The 23,435-nt window shown below is 34.0% G+C and overlaps 1 protein-coding gene across 1 annotated transcript in view; it reads left to right on the top strand.

Annotated features, from left to right (window-relative positions):
- LOC138704813 (guanylate cyclase 32E) overlaps positions 1–23,435 on the top strand; it is a 786,020-nt gene that overhangs the window by 285,675 nt on the left and 476,910 nt on the right. Inside the window, exon 4 of the mRNA XM_069833092.1 lies at positions 2,801–2,993. Coding sequence (XP_069689193.1) covers positions 2,801–2,993 — 193 coding nt within the window. The remainder of the gene's footprint in view (positions 1–2,800; positions 2,994–23,435) is intronic.

Below are 23,435 nucleotides of genomic sequence, written 5' to 3'. Positions count from 1 at the left end.
CTGAAACGAAAATCAAATTTTAACGTTAACTCGAAAATGGATCGAGACTTTATAATCATCCTGTATTTTCACAGTATTTTGACTTTGTCATCCATGGACGAAAAAAGATAAACAAATGAAACCGATAAAAATCCATCCCAGTAGAAGAGAGATAAGTCTGCAGTATCATCACGTGAATCTAAACCCAGTCCACAGGATTTGTAGCCAAAACAGCACAACTTCAATTGCATTATACGGGATGTGATTTTGTTCTGAAATGTACTGTGAAATACAGCGTAATTCAGCTTTTAATGAATACTCTTCTTTCGAGTGAATGAATACATCTAAAAGTGAGTGAGACACACAGGTAATTTTCCAGAGGTACAGGAGTGCCTGTATTCCCTTTATATTTCCCTCTAGGTTCCAATACATAGTTCAGTGAACATGAAACACACCGCCTGAATAGCGTGGAGAGGGAAAACAGTAATGTAATCAGTTTAGTGTGTCGCTGGATTAATAAATGAAGTGATTTATTAATAGGGATCTAGTGAAAGCTGTCTGCTTTGAAATTGATTTAGTACAATGCAACAAGTTGCACAGTCACTGCAACAGCACATGCTCTTTATACTGTTTTGAGCAACTGTAAAGAATTTGTTTGCAAAGTGCCACAAATATAAAGTTAAAAGATAGAGTTGCTTTGCAGAATGAAAGATTAACGGTTTCTTTTTGAAAACAGAGTAGGTTTTTGAAGTTAAAATTTAGTTTTCTGCGTTCTCGTCTTGTTGTTGCCGTTCTTTCCTTCAAATTTGTGACGAATTCACTGTAGATGTACTTACTCCTTCGTTTCCACTTTCATCAGACCTCATTCTTCACAGTAGAGGTAGTATTTCGTGTTCCCATCTCTATTCTTCACCCGAGGGATCAACGCTGTTACTTCCCACAATACTTGATCAAGCATCTTATTCTTTCATTTCGTTTGCCTTCTCATAACCGTATCAGACACTATCGTGATTAACTGATAACTGTTTGGTATTTGGGTTGAGTACTCACGTCTATTATAACAATTTCATAAGAGTCTCATGGGCGCTTTTATAAGCCTTTGGCATTTTTATAACATTTTTTCAGACTATCCAATAATTGTTGTTCATAATATTTTTGAGTTTCTTGGAATATCATTAAGCCTAACGCCTCTTTAAACTCCTAAGATGTTTTAAAGCTAGGAATTTCATCCTTTAAAACTCTAAAGATACGATTATCCAGTAACAATATGGGGAAGGTTTCGATGATGAAATTGTGTAATGTAAAATATCTCGAAGAAGGAGGATGCACATATTTTGCGTAAAAATTATTTTCAAAAACTGAATAAAAAAGTGTTTCAGGAAAGATACGGATTAAGTAATGAAGAAGTAGATGTGGTTTTGCAAGAATTTAGGCAGTTTGGAATATTCTACAAGTAGAAATAAACCAGTTACACCCACTCAACAGTTATTTTGGTACTAGATTCCATGCTAAAAAAGTTCCAAATATATTGTTGATTTAGACTATTTTAAACTATAGTTTCCAGATAGACCAAGTGGATAATTTCAAGGGAAAAATTGTTCCGGGGCCGGGTATCGATCCCGACACCTCTGGTTGAACGTACCAGCGTTCTTTCCCGGCCCCGGAACAATTTTTCCCTTGAAATTATTCAAATCTGCTTTACAGGGAGCCTTACCTGAAAGACTAGATTTGCATAATATATACGTCACTGTGTACGTTAACAGAAAACCAAAATTCCAAGTCACACAGAGATTGTGTGCACTCGATGTGGGTCTCTGGCGTTTCGTCAGCCCACGCGAGTTGTGTGGATATAAAGGGAAAAGTTGAGACGGTGTCGGTTGGAGTTCCCGGGTAGCTCAGTTGGAAAGAGCGCTGGTACGTTCAACCAGAGGTCCCGGGATCGATACCCGGCCCCGGAACAATTTTTCCCTTGAAATTATTCAAATCTCCTTTACAGGGAGCCTTACCTGAAAGACTAGATTTGCAGAGCAAGTGGAATTCCTCACGATATTCTTGCATGATTAGGATCACAATATATAAAATTTCCCACAAGAAGCGAAGTAAAATCTGTAAATCATTTTCGTGGTGTACTAGTTAGTATATACTCGTATTTATATTACTTAGAAAATAGATTAAGAAACACTTTTATTTCTGCTTACGAAAACTTAATTCTTTTGTGATGTTATTTTTGCCGCCTTAATTGCACATGAGAAAAACAAACATCGATGGATAATCGATCAATGTTACATCGTCGTCTTCCACGTACGAAAAATTCAACTGCTACTATAGCTCAAAGAAAATATTCGGTTAACAAACGGTTATTTTTAGGTATGCAGTGGTTATGCAAATTTTCCTCCTTTTATAGTATAGATATAGGGAAACTAATGTGTGATGTTTTTCTTAATATGCTACCGGTCATAGAAAAGAAAATTCAAACATTTTACTGAAAAATTTAGAGACACATTTCATTTTGAAGTAAGCAAATTTTTCAAAATATTTTTGTTAATAACTCGGAAACCAATTCAGTCACAGAAATGAAACTTCACCACATCATTATCTATCGCACCGTGATTATGTGTACAGAAAATCAAGGACATAGTTTGAAAAATGTAGAAAATAAAAATTTCGCCAATCACCTCCCCTTAATATTGTGGGTTCTAGTTGAGTTTAATGAGGAATCTGTAACAATATAGATGTTTTTTTTAATATCCTAGGTGAAGATACTTCCTGATAGTCTTCCAATAAAGGAAATCCAAAAATAACTATGGGTGTTTGTTGGCAGGTGGCGTTTTTCTACTTAAATTCTACCGATTCAGAATTCAGGAAGATCGGCTCTACCATCCTCTTGGCTCTGCAAGCGGCGGGCATCACGGTGAGGTTCACCCGCTGCTGGAGCACTCCTTACTTCCACGTGCAAGGTTACAAGGACAATCCCTTCCTGCAGTTGGTGCGCGAGACCTACGAAGACACTCGGAGTGAGTACGCCAATATTGTAAAAAATACTCATTTAAGATCTTGTATTTATAGTGTAACAGATTATCTTGTGACGAATGTCGTACTTTGCTATATTTTGTTACGGTTTCAACTCTGTTCTACTCTTCGAGTGATAGATCTGGTATAATGAATACTGTAGACTATTTTTTATCGGATGTCTCCTGTTTGACCAAGAAGGAGAGAGTGTGAATAATTTCAAGAGAAAAATTGTTTGAGAGCCGGGTATCGAATCCGAGACCTTTGGCTGAGCGCGCAAGCGCTCTATCGAGTGAGCTAACCAGGATCTCTATCATACACAGGCTCGATTATTCCCTTTATATCCACATACCTCAAGTCGGTAGAAAAGGCGTCAAAGACCCAGATTCGAGTGCATACCGAGTTCTGTGTGACGTAAATTTATGGTTTTCTGTTAATGAACAGTGACGTGTGTTATACAAATCTGGCTTTCAGGTATACAATACAAAAACAAAAACAATGTACAACAAATACATCCCTTCATTTCAACAACCTGTGTACGGTGATGATTTAGATTTTTCGCATGATTTTGTAGGAGAGCACAGAACACTTAACAAGAATTTTACTCGCCCCATCGAAATTAGCCAGTTCATATTTGCTTTAACGACTCTACATTTAATAATATCAAGTTTTTTATATTTCTAGTAATTTATTGATATTGCTATGATCAGCACATTGATTTCTACTCTGTATGCTTCTCTACTCACTTTCAACAAGTTATTGGCAACAGTACAATATATTTAGGACACCAATGTATTGAGATCTACTTTGTATGCCAACATCACGTATTCAGTATTACTTCATAGCTATACAAACTTAGGTCGGTTCAATTTGTTTTTAATATTTGACATGATCTTTTTAATGTTGTTTTGGATGATTAATATTGTCACTATGTCATATTTCTACTCTGGTCATGTCATTTCCAAATGTAAAGCAAATTTTTTGTAATTGATTTTAGCTGATATCTGTTATATCTCGTACCTGAAGATGCCCTACAAAGGGCGAAAACGTTAGTATTAAGACTAAATAAGATGTAACACATCAGTGTTTTCTTTTATATGTAATCAACGCTTAAGCCATAAGACGGAATAAATAATTAATTACATTTTGATATATGTTATTTCAGGTATAGCCTAACTCCCTGACTTGAATAATTTCAAGGGAAAATTGTTCTGGGGTCGAGTATCGAACCCGAGACCTTTGGCTGAGCGCGCCAATGCTCTAACGACTGAGCTACCCAGGAACTCTACCAGATCAAGGCTCAATTATTCCCTTTATATTCACATAACTCAAATGGGTTGACAAGACGTCAGAGATGTTAGACAAGACAAATTTAAGTCACACAGAACTTGGTGTGCACTCAATGCTGAGTCTCTGACGTCTTGTCAACCCACTTGTGGTATATGGATATAAATGGAATAATTTAGCCTAGGTCTGGTAGAGTTACTAGGTAGCTCAGGTGGTTGAGTGTTGGCGCGCTCAGCCAAAGGTCCCGGTTTCGATATCCAGTCCCGAAACAATTTTTGTTTTGAAATTATCCAAGTCAACTTCTCAGGGAACTTACCTGAAAGCCAGATTTATTAGGAGAGAATGTGTTATTGGCTCACCAGTATGAAGATTTTGTTTCGAATCTCAATTAATCATGTAAAACGAAATATTGAAGACAGAAATTGTATAACGTCAAAATATTACCGAATTATTGGAAACGAAGTTACAGTCTGCTGCCTTTTTATTTAATTCTATTTCTGTGAGTATTCTGTGGTAGGTCACAGTTTACATGTTTGGAGTGATAAAAAATGGAATTATCCCGATTTTGAGACCGGTCTAGTTTCTCTTTTCTTTTTCGCAGTATTATGCGCTTACTATTGAAGGGGCAAGTGGTTGACGAAGTTATGTGACCTTTTAAAGAAAATGAAATTAAGTTGTTAGATGAATCTTTTATGTGCTATTCTGTTTTTAGAGAAGAGTTTTATTACTGTATCTCAAGAAACATCAGACAAAGCGATTGATGAAGTTCTTATGTACACATAACCGATTGTATTTTGTAATGGTTAAAGGTTCCAAGTCTGTGTAACTCCATTCACAAAAGTACTCTTTTTATAATGATATAACACATTTTTTTAATGAAGACCTGTGCATATTTGTACTAAAGATAACTTGAGAACCGAACTTCCCTTGTGTATTTTTAATCCATATTTTGCATATACACTTATTTTTATGGCATAAATAATTTACTGCCTAAATACGCCAGGCTCATGTCACTAGATTTAGTGACATGTAAAAGAACTCCTGCGGAACCAAATTCTGGCACACCGGTGATGCTGATATAACCTCGGCAATTGCGAACGTAGATAAATAAAACATAATTTAAATTTAAATTTAAATTTAATTTACTGCCTATGATATACATACAGTTACTGTCATACCTAAACTAGACTACCTAGATGTTGATACAGCGTCGTAAAATAACCCAATAAAAAAAATAAAATAAAATAAAAAAACTAGACTCAACTCCGCCCCGTGACTAAGGTACGGTCTAGTGATAAGTAGCTTAAAGATAAAGTTATTGCAATAATTTATTCCCTTTATTTGATCAGTGCACTTTAATCTTAAAAAGTAGTAGGGCTACGTTTCGTAATTTCTTTAATGGAGTTTAGCCTGCACGGTAGATTAACATAAGTAAAATACGAGGATAATAACATTGACCTTTCGGTTCCTGAAATTCATTGTGAAAAAAGGCACAAACTAATGTATATCGACGTTTGTTGTTCCCAATGCAGTCTCCTATTAGCCATTAAAATAAAGGCACTGAATGAGGAGACGGGAAAGGGGGCTTACAACTCAGACCGTTAAGAGGGGAAACGTGGGGGAGGTTGTTGATGTAGAATGATACACGGGTATAAAAGGATGTGTGGGAATGGTCGTCTCGTCAATGTGTTAGCGGTTAGGTCGATGCGGCGTATCCAGTGTTGTGGATTGAACTTCGGCATAGTTCAGTGGTTAGAGTGCTTGGTACGAAGAGCCAAGGACCCGGATTCGATTCCCGGTGCCGGAGCGAATTTTTCTCCTCTAATAACCATTGCTTAGTAAGTCAATTAGTATCTATTTTATTGTATTAGAGTACTTTATCTCTTATAATCTTTAATACTTTCTTCTGTTTTATCATCTTTCTGCCATTTGTTTCTTTGTTTGCCAACACTTCAAACTACAAATTCTTTACGGTACATTAAAGTGTGCTTTGCGATAGTCATTTGTTTACCGCACAAATAGTCAACAGAATATGACGGCTCCTTTCAAAAGTTTTGGTGAAACTAACATTAGTGAAAGAGAATTTTAATAAATGAATTAATATTTTATTGCATTAGAGTACTTTACTTCTTCTAAACTTCATATACTTTCTTCTGTTTTTAGCATCTTTCTACCATTTGTTTCTTTGTTTGTCAACACTTCAAATTGCAAATTATTTACTGTACGTATTGTGGGTCCCTATCACCACGGCATGGCGCGTCCTCAGATTTCGGATAGAGGAGACAGCCACCAGATATGGTGGGTAGTTGCGAATATGTTGAATAAGCAGTCGTGGACAACCGATGAAGGGTGGTCCTCCAGCTCAGTGATTGGGCGAAGGGCTAACAATCTATCGCCGTAGAAAACAGTTTGTTACGAAAGCACTCAATATGCCTCGGAATGGGCAGGAGGGAGAAAGACCTTTGGGGAGCACGAAACGTAGATGGGAGGATAATATTAAAATGGATTTGAGGGAATAGGGTATGATTGTAGAGACTGGATTAATCTGGCTCAGAAAAGGGACCGATGGCGGGCTTATGTGAGGGCGGCAATGCACCTGCGGATCCCTTAAAAGCCATAAGTAAGCAAGTACTGTATAACATGTTTTGCGATCGTCATTTGTTTACCGCAAAAATAGTCAACTGAAAAAGGCGGCTCCGTTCAAACGTTTTGGTGAAGCTAACATTAGTGAAATAGAGTAAACTATTATTTTACACATCTTGATTACACAACTTTTGACACTGTATCACTTCAGAATATGTATGGTAAGACTTTCCTGTGTTAAATTTCAACGTACCTCGTTTACATGTTTCGACCTATTTATGGGTCATCTTCAGAACTGGTTGTTGTTGGTCTTGGCGCCACTTGTTCTGTTTCCTGTGAGGGTGTGTTCCTGTGGTATAGTGTAGAGTCAAAGAGTGTGTATGTTTTGAAGTTGAGTTGTGTGTTGAGAGACACACAAAAACATATCCCAACGAAATTCTCAACACACAACTCAACTTCAAAACAAACACACTCTTTGACTCTACACTATAAGTTACCACAGGAACACACCCTCACAGGAAACAGAACAAGTGGCGCCAAGACCAACAACAACCAGTTCTGAAGATGACCCATAAATAGGTCGAAACATGTAAACAAGGTACGTTGGAATTTAACACAGGAAAGTCTTACCATACATATTCCGAAGTATTATTTTATTATATTAGAGTACTTTATTTCTTCTAATCTTTATATATTTTCTTTTAATCGTGTAATAGCTAATTAAATTCCACTCAAGTTTTGATTTTCTCTAGATAAATCAAAACCTCTCCTTAGATTACTGTTCATAAAGTAACAATTCGATGAAACCTGTATGAATTCATGGTAATGTACTGAATAATCAAATGTTGTCAATGTCTTCAATTAAACTTTCCTTTCTCATACAGCTTTACAGCATTATACTACATCTGGAATGGCCATCACGTATGCAATATAAAATTAGAAGAATAATGATTAAACTCATAACAATAGTTTTTCTGTAAGTAAAAAAAATATATTTTACATTAATTTTGCAGTTAATATTTTCAATTGATATGATTAAATCTATGTTAACGTAATTTCATTATCATGAAATTAAAATATCTGTAAATTGTTTAATAAACCCCTGTCATTAATTTGATGGTAAGCACGCACCTATTGTTTCTATTAACACACAGATATGCTCAGTGACTGCTGAGTGACTGGAAACCACTGTCGGCATGAAGAACAAAAGGTGCAGAAATTATGTAATACTGAAGAAGAAATTTGCATCCAATAGAAACAAACGAACGTAACATAACATATAGGAACTATCTCAGATTGCGAAAGAAGGAAATATAAATGAGGATCTAACATTCTAAACGAGCTAAGTGCCAAAAAAACTTTCTGAGATATTGATGAAAATCACCCTGCGAAATGCATGTTGAGATACCTACAACACCGTCTTTTGAGGCACGATTGAGTCACTTAAAATTAAGACAATTGAGTATAATATTTTCATATGCATGTTCCTCCTTAGATCGAATAAATTGAAATTTGAAAAAATTGGCACTTAACACATTTGAATGTTAGGTCTTCAAACATCATCGGCATGTTGGACGAGTTGAAGTCGAAACAGCTTATTGGTCTATCCTTTTAAAGCTGACGGTGAAGTGGAGAAGGGTTTCGATGGAACTCGTTGAAAGTCTGATCTCAGTATGTCACTAGGGAATATAATTGGTTCTGTGCCAGTTTCGTAGCTGAAAGCATCGGAACTCCTGCCGTCACAACCAATCATTTCGTGCTCTATATGGAAAAGTTTTGTACAAAAAAAATCCAAATGTAAGGGTTAGGCATATTGTGGAGTTTTCTTTACGCAAGAACGGAAGTAGTTCTTTATAGTCCTTTAATCTCCCTCGTAAGCCGCTTATTCAAGCCTCTTCTTCCTGCCGATAGCACAGAAACAAAAACTCGCAGTTTCCATAGCAACGACTGGTTTTATCTTCCCATTCTACATTTAAGTCTACTGAACGTCCTGTTAAAATAAAACTTTTATACTGGGGCTTTCCCGGATGTAGAAGGCACAGACCACATCCCATTCTAGTACCGAGGTCATGAAAGCATGGGGCTCCACCTCCATGCCCCCTATGCGTAAAGGGAATACCTTTACCTATATATATATATATATATATCAATATTATTTTTGCTATTTGATATTTTGTACTTGCCGTTATTGTTGACATGCCCTGTAACAGGGGCCGGAAAAACGTCAACATAGGTGACGTCATATGAAGTGCAGTCCGCCTTGAAATAAGAGGGGTGTTAGAAAGCAGTAGGCTGTGGGAGGAAAGGATTGAACTTCTCCGTATAGTCTGGAAATAAGTAACCGAAATATATGATGTCTTAGCATCCTTCTGATGAATTTGAAATTACTCATCAGCAGGGAAAGGATTTATATGTAAATACATATTTACTTATAAAGCTAATATAATTTATATTTTGCATTATCTTTATGTTTCACAATGTGTAGGGTTGAAAAATCCTACTTTTATTTTCCATATTTTTCCATATTTTAGAGTTTAGTACATATTTTCGTTAATTTCCATATATTTTCCATATTTCATATAAAACAGTCCATATTATATTAGGTTTAACAATAAAACAAAACAAAATTCCATTAACTTTTAAAAATACATTTCAACAATAGAGATTTAAACACATGTTCAGTAATCCCTTTAACATCAGAGTTATTTGAAAATTAGCAGTCCTATCAACAATGGGAAAGTAAGTTACAAAACTGTATTAATTTAATTTAAAATTTTTAACAGACTTCAGTTGTGCAGCTCAACAGTTAAATGCCAGTCAGAGTACACATAGGTTCAGTTTTGTAAATCATACTATAAAGACGGTAAATATGCCAAAAGTACGTCATTCAGTCAATTTAAAATCAAAACTAACAAGTTACATTTCAGAATTTAAAGAAGATGGTTTATCAACTGACAATAAAATATTATTTTGTAATTTGTGTCAGTGTGCAGTATCATCTACACAAAAGTTCCTGGTGCAACAACACATTACAACTAGTAAACATCAGGCCAACAAACAACTAAATTCCAAGCAGAGACAATTGTTTTTAACACAACCAACAACATCGAATGTAAGATCTGAGTTTAACATCGACCTGTGCCGTTCTCTCATCTCTGCTGATATTCCTCTCTACAAACTAAAGAATAAGGTCTTCAGGGAATTCCTTGAAAAATATACTCAACATACAATCCCGGATGAGTCAACACTTAGGAAGACGTATGCTCCATCCATCTACGATGAGACAATACAGAAGATAAGAGATGAAATTAAAGATAGTTCAATTTGGGTTTCCATTGATGAGACTCCCGACAAAGAAGGTAGACTTGTTGGTAATGTAGTTATCGGTTTGTTAAGTGAACAATATTCTGAACGAATTCTTTTACATTGTGATGTTCTAGAAAAGTGCAATAACAAAACTATAGTTAAACTGTTCAACGAAGCTATGGGTATCCTGTGGCCAAAGGGTATTATGTACGATAATGTGTTATTCTTTATTAGCGATGCTGCCCCTTATATGGTCAAAGCTGGACAAGCATTATCTGTTGTATATCCTAAATTGACTCATTTTACTTGTGTGGCGCATGCATTTCATCGTGTGGCAGAAGTGGTCAGAGACAATTTCCCTAAAGTAGATTTGTTGATTTCATCAGTGAAAAAAGTATTTCTCAAAGCTCCCAGTAGAGTTAACGTGTTGAAAGAAATGTACCCTGAAATTCCATTGCCACCAAAGCCAATTTTAACTAGATGGGGTACATGGCTAGAAGCAGTTGAATATTATGCCGAACATATAGACTCTATTAACAATGTTCTCCTTGCATTGGACTCTGAAGATGCAGTCTCAATTGATACTGCGAAAACAGTTACCTGTGACATAAGTGTGAAGAATGACTTAGCTCACATTCAGCATACATTTTCATGCATCATAAAAACGCTCAAAAGTCTCCAAAATAGGCACCTTTCACTATCTGAAAGTTTTGAAATTATAAATAGTACTGTGGAACAACTGAATCGTGGTAGAGGTAAAGTTGCAGATGCAGTAAGAGCTAAGGTGGACACTGTACTTTCAAAAAACCCTGGATATGAAGAACTACAAAAGGTTGTTGCTGTGATGAGTGGTGAATCAACAGTGAAGATTAACTTGGACTTATCCCCAGCAGACATTGTGAAATTGAATTATGTACCAGTTACTTCTTGTGACGTCGAACGCTCTTTTAGTCAGTATAAATCTATCCTCAGAGACAATAGAAGAAGATTCACTTTTCAGCACTTGAAAGAAATGTTTGTAACCTATTGTTATGGTAACAGACAATAAAAATTGTGTTTTGTTGAAACTACATTGGAAGATAAGGTACGTCCATTATATTTTTTGTTTAGTTTGATTAAAATGTACCAATATTTAACGTACATAGTCATTTTTTTATAATTTTAAGTCCATATTTAATTCCATATTTTGGTAAAAATCCATATTTAATTCCATATTTTGGTAAAAATAACTACATATATATTTACATATTTCATATATTTTTAGTCCATATAAATCCGTTCCCTGCTCATCAGCCTATCCCGATGTTTTAATTAGTGAAATGAATTCTGGTACTCCATCATAAGTTGCAATAATTTGTAATTTCCCAAATGAATGTTGGTCCGTCAATCGGGAGCGCGCTTTACATTAAACGTGAGTAGACCCCAGGGCCATAGTGTGTCTGGAAGGATTAGATCAATGGAAAAATCCATGACCCCATAGGGAATTGAACCTGCAAACTTCCGCTTTGTAGCGTTACACCTTAACCGCGACGCTACTGCTATTTATTGTAAAAGTATATACTTTCTATACAATATGCGATAAGTAAATTGACTACAAAGAGATTACACACAGCCGGCCATCAATAGTATATTATGCACCGAGGTAGTAATTAAGACGCGAGAATGTTTATGAAACGAGCGTGAGTGTCACAATTTTCATACGAGCGTCTTAATTACTATTATAGGCAAGAAGCATATTATTGGTTTTGTTCGACCATAATTAAATGTCAAAGTTTTGAGTTTTTACAAATATCTTACCTTGTTATTTCACTGATAATGAAACGGTGACCATGAGTGTATGTTCAGCGTGTTCTCGATTGTTGCAACAGATGACAGGCACGGACCCATGAGTGTCTCGACTAGTGCAACAGATAGCAGACATGGAGAACTTTTGCGTCTACGCAATATTTATTAGTTTTTTTTAGGGCTTTTGCTTGGAGATTCTAACCTCAAAGCAAAACATTAAAACAGAGGACATGCACTCAATTTATTATAATATTAAAATTAACATGAACAGAATTTATGTTATTTTAAATACGTGTTCTTGGTTGTACAGTATGCGAAATTTATAATGAGAATATCTTGCGGGTTGTTGCGCGTACGATAGTCTATTAATCAATATGGCATATGCTTAGTTGGAAATCGATAGTCGGAATAATATAATGAATAGCAGTACTTTAATGTATGTTATTAAGCTACAGCTACGTCACATGTAATTAGCGTATTATATGGTCGAATAAAAATTATATTTACGTTCTATATTTTCGTGAAATATATAAAATTATTAACTGTCTTCATAGAATTTACTTATTTAAGTTTTAACTTCGCTCATTGTCCAAAAATAACATACGCAATTGTAAATACTTGTACAGACATATTTATCTTTAATATAGGAAACATAATCGTTAATAATACAGCGCATAAATTGTATTAAATTTATTTCAATCACAATCACATTCCCGATACTTATCCTAAGCATAAGTAGAAGCAAATTTCTAAAATATATAGATATCATAGTAGCATCTAACCGACCCATAAACGTTTCACGCAATTACAGGGAGGACCCTATGAATTCCCTATCTCTATTGTTTTTTTTTTTCATATTACACGAGAAATAATCTCCCCTTCCGCTACGTTCAGCCTTTTTCAAGTATTTGAGCCATCTCAGATCTCTTATTGACTTAAAATCCATTGCATATGTTTTATCTTAATCTTAGAACATGTGAGTTTAATGATGATGTTAATGATGCCGTAGACGAGCATGAAGAGGAAAATAATAATATTATCACAGTCTACTATATACAGTCACGAAGCTTGGAGAGATTTTTTGCATTTCTCGCGATAGTTGCTAGCCGCTTGGAGCGCTGTGAGTACTAGGAACGATAGACTGTGTCACTGCCATCGTGATCTAATATAGGCCGTAAGGCAGACCATGTGGCTCGCTTAACTCGATCATGAAGGGCGGCGTTTCAACCATATAAATTAATTGGAATGCATAAAGAGTAACATATACTTCTCTAAAATGTTGTGTAATTGCATTAATAAAATTTAAAACAATGATTAGGAGACACTTCAGACATAATTCCTTGCGAGTTAAGATGTAATATTACTTTTGGTCTGAAAATTACGTTGTTTGTATGTGTAATACTTGCCTTTATTTCGATTAAATATTGCGAAGTTCTTGTACATTCATTTATGCACAATTCAATAACTTTCAGTTGCACCGTACGAATATTTAGATATGTTGAAATTATAGGTTATGTTTACTGTACCAGTTGCCCATTTCTGTCTAATTTTAGTGGTCTCCAGTGCCCTGCCACTACATATGTATGTTATGTCATATGGAAATTACAGGTTATATTTACTATATTTAACTTATATTACATAATGTCATATATGACACCCGTCACATTCTATTTGTCTGTATTTTAATACTACAATTGAGTACTGAATTATTGTATTTATCTACTACCTAAGAGACGAAGTAACACAATCGTAACTAATTTCATAGGAGTGGTATGGTAAATTTTCTGTGTACAATTAAGGAAGATAGATGTGCTAAATTAAAATCACAATATAAATTCGTTTTTATTGAACCTCAAAATAGCTTCCATTCTAAACTATGTTGATGCGACCAGATTATGTTAACACGTAAAATTCTCTTCACATTAAAATAACACAGTTTCGTAATTATTTCTGCAACATATTACGCAACAAGAAGTAAACGGAACTTATGGATACATTACACTAAATAAAACTTAGCAATGATACGCAATAAAGTTATAATATAATATTTCACTGAGCTCCATATACTGAAATAGAAAACATACATTACGGCCTGGTCTAGATCGAAAAGGCATTGATTGTGTCGTATTTCGCTTTGTTGTGAAAAGTTGTGTAAACTGTGAAATGTTCGTTATCGGTTGTAATAACTGTAAATGGCTAAAATACAATAATTTGAATAATAATATGGGACAAGGAGACGTTTGTGGTACTATAAATATTGTAAGAAAAAGAGGTCAGAGTTATCCTTCTTCCGAAAGATCCAGGAAGGTGAGTTTATAAAATATAATATATACTTTATGAAAATAATATATAAACCTTATGTATTTCATATTTCAATAGTGGAAGGAAAGTGTAAATTTTTTCAAAAGAATACTATATCGAAAGTACAATACATTTTATCGTCTGCTGGGGAAAGGGTCTGTAATGAGGCGATAGTAGCGATCCTGGTGGTTAGCAACTATCTATGGTTGCGTATTTCAACTGTCTATGTTTGCATATTTAGTAAGTATTTAGCTTCGCAACTGTAGATATTAAACTGTGATATTATTATGAAAAGATGCGAATAATGGTTATCCGGGATAGATACGTAGAAGGAGATGATAGTGCAACGCTTATTGAACTTCCATAAAATTCAATAGCTCTTATGACCTAATATCACTGTTCTTTCGTATAGAAATACGTATTCACGTCAATATAAAGATCCTCCATTAGCTCCAGGATATGAAGTTTATTTTTGCGGTCACTTGCCATTTATAAATCGTCAAAAACGTGTTTGGTCGGATGCAGATTTGAATGGACAGTCTTCAGTTTTAATGTCAGACATGTTTATTTCTATTTTTCGTATTATTGAATTCTGGATAGTTTACAACAGCTGCAAGCTGTCTTTCGTTCTATTTGCTGATTTTACATGCTGGCATAAAGCAGTAAAGGAGGATTCAGAAATGCATGTTCAGCTGTGTGTTTCACAAACAGCTCTCTCTGTTTTATACAGCCACAGTGTCCTGTGCAGTCATGTCATTTTCAAGTTACAGTTTTATTCGAAGATTTCGTTTTATAGTTGCGGTTTTTTTTTCTCGAAAGAATTGTTTGCAGTCTCGTAAGAAATTATTGAATGCCTTTATGCCTCACTAAGTTTCAATAATTGAGACTGCTTTCTGGTTAATAGAAAACCATCTTAATCATTATTGTTATCCTCTATTGTAATTTACTTCAAATGTAGTTAGTCAACAAAACATTGAGAGCTGTAAATTTTGTAAGTTTCGTCCACCTCTCACGGAAATATCCCAAGTCGCCCAAGTTCTATACACAGACGAAAATAGAGCCGGTGTCAGGATTCGAACTTAGAGTTTCAGCCTTTTATTTATGTAACGAGACAATTATATCGAAGAAAAGGAAGAAACTTAAGACTTATTTTTGCAAGACAAAATTCCGGAAATAATTGAATGACTTTATATCCGTCACTTTATAAGCGTATTCTCAAACGAATGCATTTAAAAATACGTGGTGTTCGGCTCGAATGTATCTAAATTCAGTTGCCTCTAAAATGCTAACGGTTTGAGATATAATCTAATGAAAGATTAGGCGTCATCTGAAAGTCGTCGCGTTGCTGTGGTTTGCCGAATAAAATCGATTTTTTAGGAATAACAAAGGTCAGAAAAGTGTTCAACCGAGATCCACAGACTCCTTAAAGATACAGAATTGGCAATACACAATTTAGCGACTTTAACCGTCCTGCTACCAAGGGGGGTATAGGCTTATCCCACAGATCATTTTTCAATATTGTTTTCACTTTTCTCCAAATCTATTTTTGAAATTCCACGTATTTGTCCGTTATATATCTACTACCATTTTGAAGCGCAAATAACACAATGATTAATTGATTCTTTAATAAGGAATCCGCATTACTGAAGTGAAATGATCTTGGTAGTCTGTGTCATGAATATTCCAGGATATTAAATTCAATTTGTAGCTTAATTGTCTATATGTGACGCGTTGCGCGGAAAGGAACCTAAAGTCGTGAAAGGAAATTTTAAAGGAGAACAAAATAACTAATTTGCTGTGTAAAAACTGCATTTCTATGTTTTGACATCTTGCGCCACCTGTAGGCATTTTTACATACTAAACTAGGACGTAGTTTTACACAGTGCTTCTTAAATACCTAAAATTTTCTTATAGTTGCTAAGAAAACAAGTGGAAACTTTGACTGCATTTTTCTCGAAAAGTATATAATGTAATATCAACATTCAGTAAGTAATATATTAAAAACTATAGCACCTAGAACTATGAATTTTTTGTAGCGCTGAGTATTTCATCCTCTTTTTGAAACCACAGAAAAAAAGAAAGAAAAATCCGACTTTAGGACCCATTTCCTACAACTAGTCACATATTGAATTTGTTTCTTCCAAATTAGTTTATTTTGTGTTATTCATAACATTATTCATAATGTCGTTTATATTATCATGTGTATGGTCCCAATTTTTTAAAATTTTCATTAGTGTGTTATTTACAAAATGATTTTGTTAGAAATTATTATTAGTAGAGCTTTCTTCCGAGATGGTCATGGTAGTATACAGTAGATGTTCCAATATTTGAATTTAAAAAATAAAGGAAAAATAAATAAAATCTAAAATTTATATTCTTAAATTTATATTCATATTTATTTATTTTTATAATTTTTATCGATTTTTTTTTAGTATTTCATTTTATTATAAAAAAATATCTTGGAGATGTTCATAATTGTATAGATGGTATTTGAACATTTAAATATCAACAAATGTCTTAAATGTTTTCAAATTTATTTCATAGTACTGTGATTTTCCTTGCTTGAAATTTATTTTTTGCCCTGTAAAAACTATATAGCGTTGAGAAGTTTTGCCTTGAAATGGAAGGGATGGAAGTTTAACTTTACAGATATGTTTTCCCATAGTGTCACCAATAACATATTTTGAAAGAAAAATCCGACTTTAGGTCCAATTTCCTACAACTAGTCACATATTGAATTTGTTTCTTCCAAATTATTTTATTTTGTGTTATTCATAACATTATTCATAGTGTCGTTTATATTATCATGTGTATGGTTCCAATTTTTTTAAATTTTCATTAGTGTGTTATTTACAAAGTGATTTTGTTAGAAATTATTATTAGTAGAGCTTTCTTCCGAGATGGTCATGGTAGTATAGATGTTCCAATATTTGAATTTAAAAAATAAAGGAAAAATAAATAAAATCTAAAATTTATATTCTTAAATTTATATTCATATTTATTTATTTTTATAATTTTTGTCGATTTTTTTTAGTATTTCATTTTATTATAAAAAATATCTTGGAGATGTTCATAATTGTATAGATGGTATTTGAACATTTAAATATCAACAAATGTCTTAAATGTTTTCAAATTTATTTCATAGTACTATGATTTTCATTGCTTGAAATTTATTTTTTGCCCTGTAAAAACTATATAGCATTGAGAAGTTTTGCCGTGAAATGGAAGGGATGGAAGTTTAACTTTACAGATGTGTTTTCCCATAGTGTCACCAGTAACATATTTTGAAGTTCATTAATTTTCATATGACGCTTTCAAGAAATTGGATCGAACATTTGAATCACACTGTATTTAAAAAAGGAAAAAAAAATATTTACAATTTTCACATTTTCTGAAGTTCATAATCAATAATACAGTATATACATTTATAAATATTCCAAATGCTTAACAAAGATTGGTATATGATTTTGATTAGGGTAATCTTACTACCCCCCCCTTGGTAGTAGTAATTTGCAAAAAAAAAAAAAAAAAAAACCTTGGTAGCAGAAGAGTTAAGCATGTTAAAAGAAATATAGTAGTGGCAGTAAAGTATCGGAAGGAGTGGACAACATTCGAAAAGAGTTCGGAATTAGCCCCCAGCATATAAAATGCAGTTAGTACAACAGCAGCAAACAATGACAAGTCTGCACGAATGTAATTTGCCAATGATACGTTTAACATTCTAGGTGACAATTCCAGTTTTCTCTGCATGACGTTCTTATCCTATGAGACACCCTTACATGTGTCAAATTAATATGCAATAACTATAATTATTTCTACATCGGACAAACTGGAAAATCATTTCAAACACGCTCCAGAAACACGTCATAGCCATAACCAAATCACACAGTACTTCCACCTACGCAGAATACATCACCAACATCAACCACAACTGCAGCAATATTTAAACTAACATGGAAATTCTAAACATTGAACCTAAAAACCAGAAACTCAACACACTAGAACAATACGAAATTTATAGACATACAAAAACATGCATAACATCGACATACAAATGAAATTCAGAACAGGGATTTTTTTCGATACAACATTAGCGATTTTAATGGCACCCACAACACAACAACAGCAAGAAGAAAACCGCAATCAAGTGTAAGACCTGAATAAAAATCTGAGGATAGCCGACTATAAGCTGAAACCAATCATTATTCAAGGTAAATTATCACATTAGTTTCAATTTAACATAGAAGAATTGTTTATTTAACAAAATAACGAAACATTAGATATAAACATTACTTGTCACAGGTACATAAATACATATATTGGAGTCTTTCAGTTTGCTATTTCCTTATCGAAATGAAGAAGGCAGCCTAGAAGGAAGAGAGAAAACCCCAAGTAGTAAAGATATTTCAGCACTTTAAACATTGAGATATATTATAATCAAAACTAACAGAAATACAGTATAAATTAGATGTTTCAAAAGTAGAGATTAAAAAAAAATTATAGCTGTTCATACATTGTTACATTATACAAGTAACATCTTAGTTCTATTAAATCGCAAAATCAATAAATGCGATGTATGCGGATGGAATATGTTAGGGCATGGGTGTCCAAACATCTATAGAACGAGGAGATATTACACGTCAAGCACGCTCTGCTAAGATCAATAACTTTCCATATAAAATAGGAAAAACGACCTTAAAGAATATGCGCTGCGGGTTTCTTACGCCAGGGGTTACCTCGTACGAGTTACACTGGACATCTATGTGTTAGGCTATAAAAGTGAATTAATAACCGCAACTGTATTTAAAAATTTAATCTTCTTACAGAATGTGAAATAAACTTAAGATTCTGCAACGCACATCTAACTTTCATGACGAATTATATTTATAATGGTGATGATGATGATGATCATCATCATCCTTCATGCATTAGGAAATTGATTCCTGTAGCAGCTACTGAAATTGGTCCATCCATCTTTTGGCTGGTCTTCCAATATCTCTTCTTCCCCGAGGTTTATATTTCCAAAACTTATATGGTATCCTGTCCTCCTGCATCCTTGAAATGTGAGACATCCATGTATTTCTATATTCTTCTATTTTGTTGTTTAATTCATATATCTCAAGTTCTTCTCTTATTTCTTCGTTTCTTTTATGTTCTATTTTCCTGTAACCTGCTACGCTTCTCAAAAATTTCATCTCATTTGTTTGTAATCTAGAGGCATCTCTCTTTTTCATAACCCATGTTTCGCTTCCATATAGTAAACTGGGCACTGACATCACCTTATAAAATTTTAACAATGTATCTTTTCTAGCTTTTGATTTCAGGGTTCTTCTTATTGTTCCATTTATGTAATTAAATTTTTCTATTTTTTCTTTTTGATCATAGTCTCCTTTATAAGATAAGGTAACACCCAAAAATTTAAATTTATTTACCTGTTCTATGATATTGTTTCCTATTACTATTTTAGATCTTACAGGAGATTTGCCACAAAATGCCATAGTTTTAGTCTTATGTATAGATATCTCCATTTTATAGTTCTTATTTATTTTCCATAACTCATGTACTGCTCTCTGTAGGTTATTTTCATTATTTGCTATTACTACCTGATCGTCAGCGAATAGCATCGTCATTATGAAATTATCTTCATTAAAATTCTGTGTATAGTTCTTTATTTTTATTTTCCATTTTCTTAATATTTCGTCCATATATATATTGAATAGAATCGGCGACATACTGCAGCCTTGTCTCAAACCTAAGTTAACTTCCTCTACTCTTATCTCTGTATCACCAGCTATTTGTATTTTAGAATTATTATATATGTTTCTAATCACTTCAACTAGATGCAATGGAATACCTCTATTATATAATATTCTCCATAATTCATTTCTATTTATTCTATCAAACGCCTTAATATAATCAATAAATGTTAAATGCGTTTTTCTATTAAATTCTTTATGCTTTTCTATTATTTGTTGTAATACAAATATGTTATCTATACAGCTTCTTCCTTTCCGAAAGCCTGATTGTTCTTCCATTATTATCGCTTCACTTATAGATTTTAGCCTTTCTGTTATTATTTTGGAGTAAATTTTATACGCTGCATTTAGTAGAGATATTCCTCTATAGTTTTCGCATTTAGATTTGTCTCCTTTTTTGAATATTGGTTGTATAATTGTCATTTTCCATTCTTCAGGTATTTGTCTCTGTATCCAAGATTTATTCAAAAATTCCAGAAATCTTATTTTAAAATTTTTGGATGCATATTTAAATAATTCACTGTTCAGTTTATCACTTCCCGTTGCCTTCCTATTTTTTGTATTTCGCAAAGCTATCTCCAATTCCTCTAATTCTATTTCATCTACATTTGTTCCAGATCTGTTATTTATCTCTTCCTTTTCATTAATATTGTCTTTATCTTCTAACGTTAGCAGTTGTTTATAATATTCCAGCCATTGTTGATGTTTGATTATTTTAATATTTGCTACATCTCTTTCAGTACAATTCAGATGCCTAAATATTTTATAAGATAGTTCTTGTTTTCCATGTACATCATTTTCTATTTCCGTTATAAAATTATCCCATCTATCTTTATGCATCTTCCGACTTAACCTTTTAACAACTGCTGCTTGTCTTTTATATTCAATTAAGCTGTCATTTGTCTGTTGTTGTAAATACTTTAAATATAATCTCTTTTTATTATTTACTTCTGTTTTAAGTTCTTCTGTCCATATCATTGGTCCTTTATTTCTCCTCTTCATTATTTTTTTCTTTCCCAAGGCTTCATGTGCTTCATGTGTTTAATATTAATTTCAATTGTTTCCATTCGTCTTCGATGTCATTCTTTTTTGGTACCTCCTTTGTTTATGATGATAATAATGATAATAATAATAATAATAATAATAATAATAATAATAATAATAATAATAATATAATTATCATAATCATATTTTCTTGTTGATGCACAATTTGTGTTGACAATATTGTGTGTGATATCGAACATAAGTGTTTCAGAACATTTTTTATGCTCGACCATGGCGAAATGTAGTAATTATACACCTGGTAGCAGATCTTTAATGTATGTCATTAAAGTACACCTACTCATAAAAGGTCAGGCCTTTCAGCCAATGACGACTCAGGTTACAACTGTTCAGCCAATGACAAGTCAGCTTTCTACCGTTATAAAACCGCAAGTATCGATTATTCTCGGATATGCAATCGAAACAGAATTAGCGAAAAGTCACGGAGGCTGGAAATCCAATACTGTCGCAGAAGATTATGTTCTGTTACTATAATAATTAGCGTTAATTGTAAATAATATTCCAATAAATTCAATTTGTCATCTCGTTTTTCAATGTCTAATTTAATTTTAATGTTATCTCTGTAGGTTCTTATGGCCTAGCAAGGTCAATGTGAACATCTGTTCCTCGGAAAAATCAATACTTTCGCGTCTGCGCACATCTCACAACATACGGGACATTGGCCAAGGTCAGATACAAAGAAAATTGATAATATCAAGTTAGAAATATGGTCGAGCATAAAAAGTCGTATGAAACTCGCCTATAATGGTAATTAAGAAGCTCGTATGAAAATTATGAAACGAGCGCTCGTTTCATAAATATCCATACTCGCTTCTTAATTACCTTCATTATAGGCTCGTTGCATAATGTACTATAGCAAATTAACGCATAATGAACACACTGGATAACGAAAGAAAATATCTTTACATCGTGGTCTAAGACAAAGAATGTAACTAATTCGACACAGATATTGAAGTGGTTCATAAATATTCCAATTTCAATAGTAACATTGTTTCTCGCCTTTAAAATTTTACTCTATCTTCGCATCTCAGCAAACCTCTGACCTAGAAATACGTCATTGCTTTGAAGTACTGAAGTGAAATGAAATTGGAAAGAGTAGGATAGAAACTGAAACACAGTTCAGAAGTTATGAATTGCGTTGATCTGGATAGAACATTGTCAAATGACTTGCTTTGTTACGGCGTTGTAGAAGCCTCAGATCTCATGGCAACAAAAGCTATTTACCATATATCAGTGCGGCAGCGACATAAAAGCGGCAGAGACAATGACACGGTGTGATTAAGGGTGTGTGCGACAGATAGAAAGAGGGCTGAGGCGTAATATCTCACATAGCAGTCTTTAGTTAAGAGAGTAAAACTGTTTACCAAGATTCTCTTCGAGGGCTGTAAATATTAATATTATGGCTGTCGAGTCCAACCATCTATTACAAAGCATTTCCTTGTACGTCGTTCCGCTAAACAGACAAATACAGTCAATGACTATCACAACATGGAGTGACGTACGTATCACTCACAATCAGGAATAGATGTCTTGCCTCTAATGTACTAATTAGTGGTTAAACACGTAATAAAATTATCATCACTATCACAACTACCACCATATTTTAGATTACTTCGTACTGTAGACAGTTCAGATCCAAAGTAGTTCTGACGTAAAAGTATATGGGGAAGTAATATGGGAATTGACCATCAGATAAAATTATAAACTTCTCACGGCGCTAAAAGTAAAGAGAATGAGAAAAATGGGAAGGCAAGGAGGATAAGGGTAAATTGAGTAGAAAAGGGGGAAGTCAAGGAGAAAAGGGGGAAGTCAAGGAGAAAAGGGGGAAGTCAAGGAGAAAATGGGGACGTTTAAGAAGAAAAAAGGAAAGTTTAATGAGAAAAAGGGGAAGTCGAGGAGAAAAGGGGTAAATCAAAGAGAAAAAGGGGAATTCGAAGAGAAAAATAGAAAGTCGAGGAGAAAAAGGGAAAGTCTAGAAGAAAAAGGGAAAGTTTAGAAGGAAAAGTCGAGGAGAAAAAGGGAAAGTCGAGGAGAAAAGGGAAAAGTCAACAAAAAAGAGGGAAAGTCGAGGAGAAAAAGGGAAAAGTCAAGAAGAAAGAGGGAAAGTCGAGGAGAAAAAGGGAAAGTCGAGGAGAAAAGGGAAAGTCGAGGAGAAAAGGGGAAAGTCAAGAAGAAAGAGGGAAAGTCGAGGAGGAAAAAGAAAAGTCGAGAAGAAAAAGGAAAGGCGAGGAGAAAAGGGAAAGTCGAGGAGAAAGGGGGAAAGTCAAGAAGAAAGAGGGAAAGTCGAGGAGAGAAAGGGAAGGCGAACAGAGAAAAGGAAAGGCAAGGAGAAGAAGGAAGAAACAAGGAGAAAAGGGAAGGGCGAGC

The sequence above is a fragment of the Periplaneta americana genome, chromosome 8 (genome assembly GCF_040183065.1).
Source record: "Periplaneta americana isolate PAMFEO1 chromosome 8, P.americana_PAMFEO1_priV1, whole genome shotgun sequence".
NCBI classification, from domain to species: Eukaryota; Metazoa; Arthropoda; class Insecta; order Blattodea; family Blattidae; genus Periplaneta; species Periplaneta americana.
The sequence above is the reverse complement of the archived record's forward strand: the minus strand, read 5'-3'. Positions and strand labels throughout refer to the sequence as shown.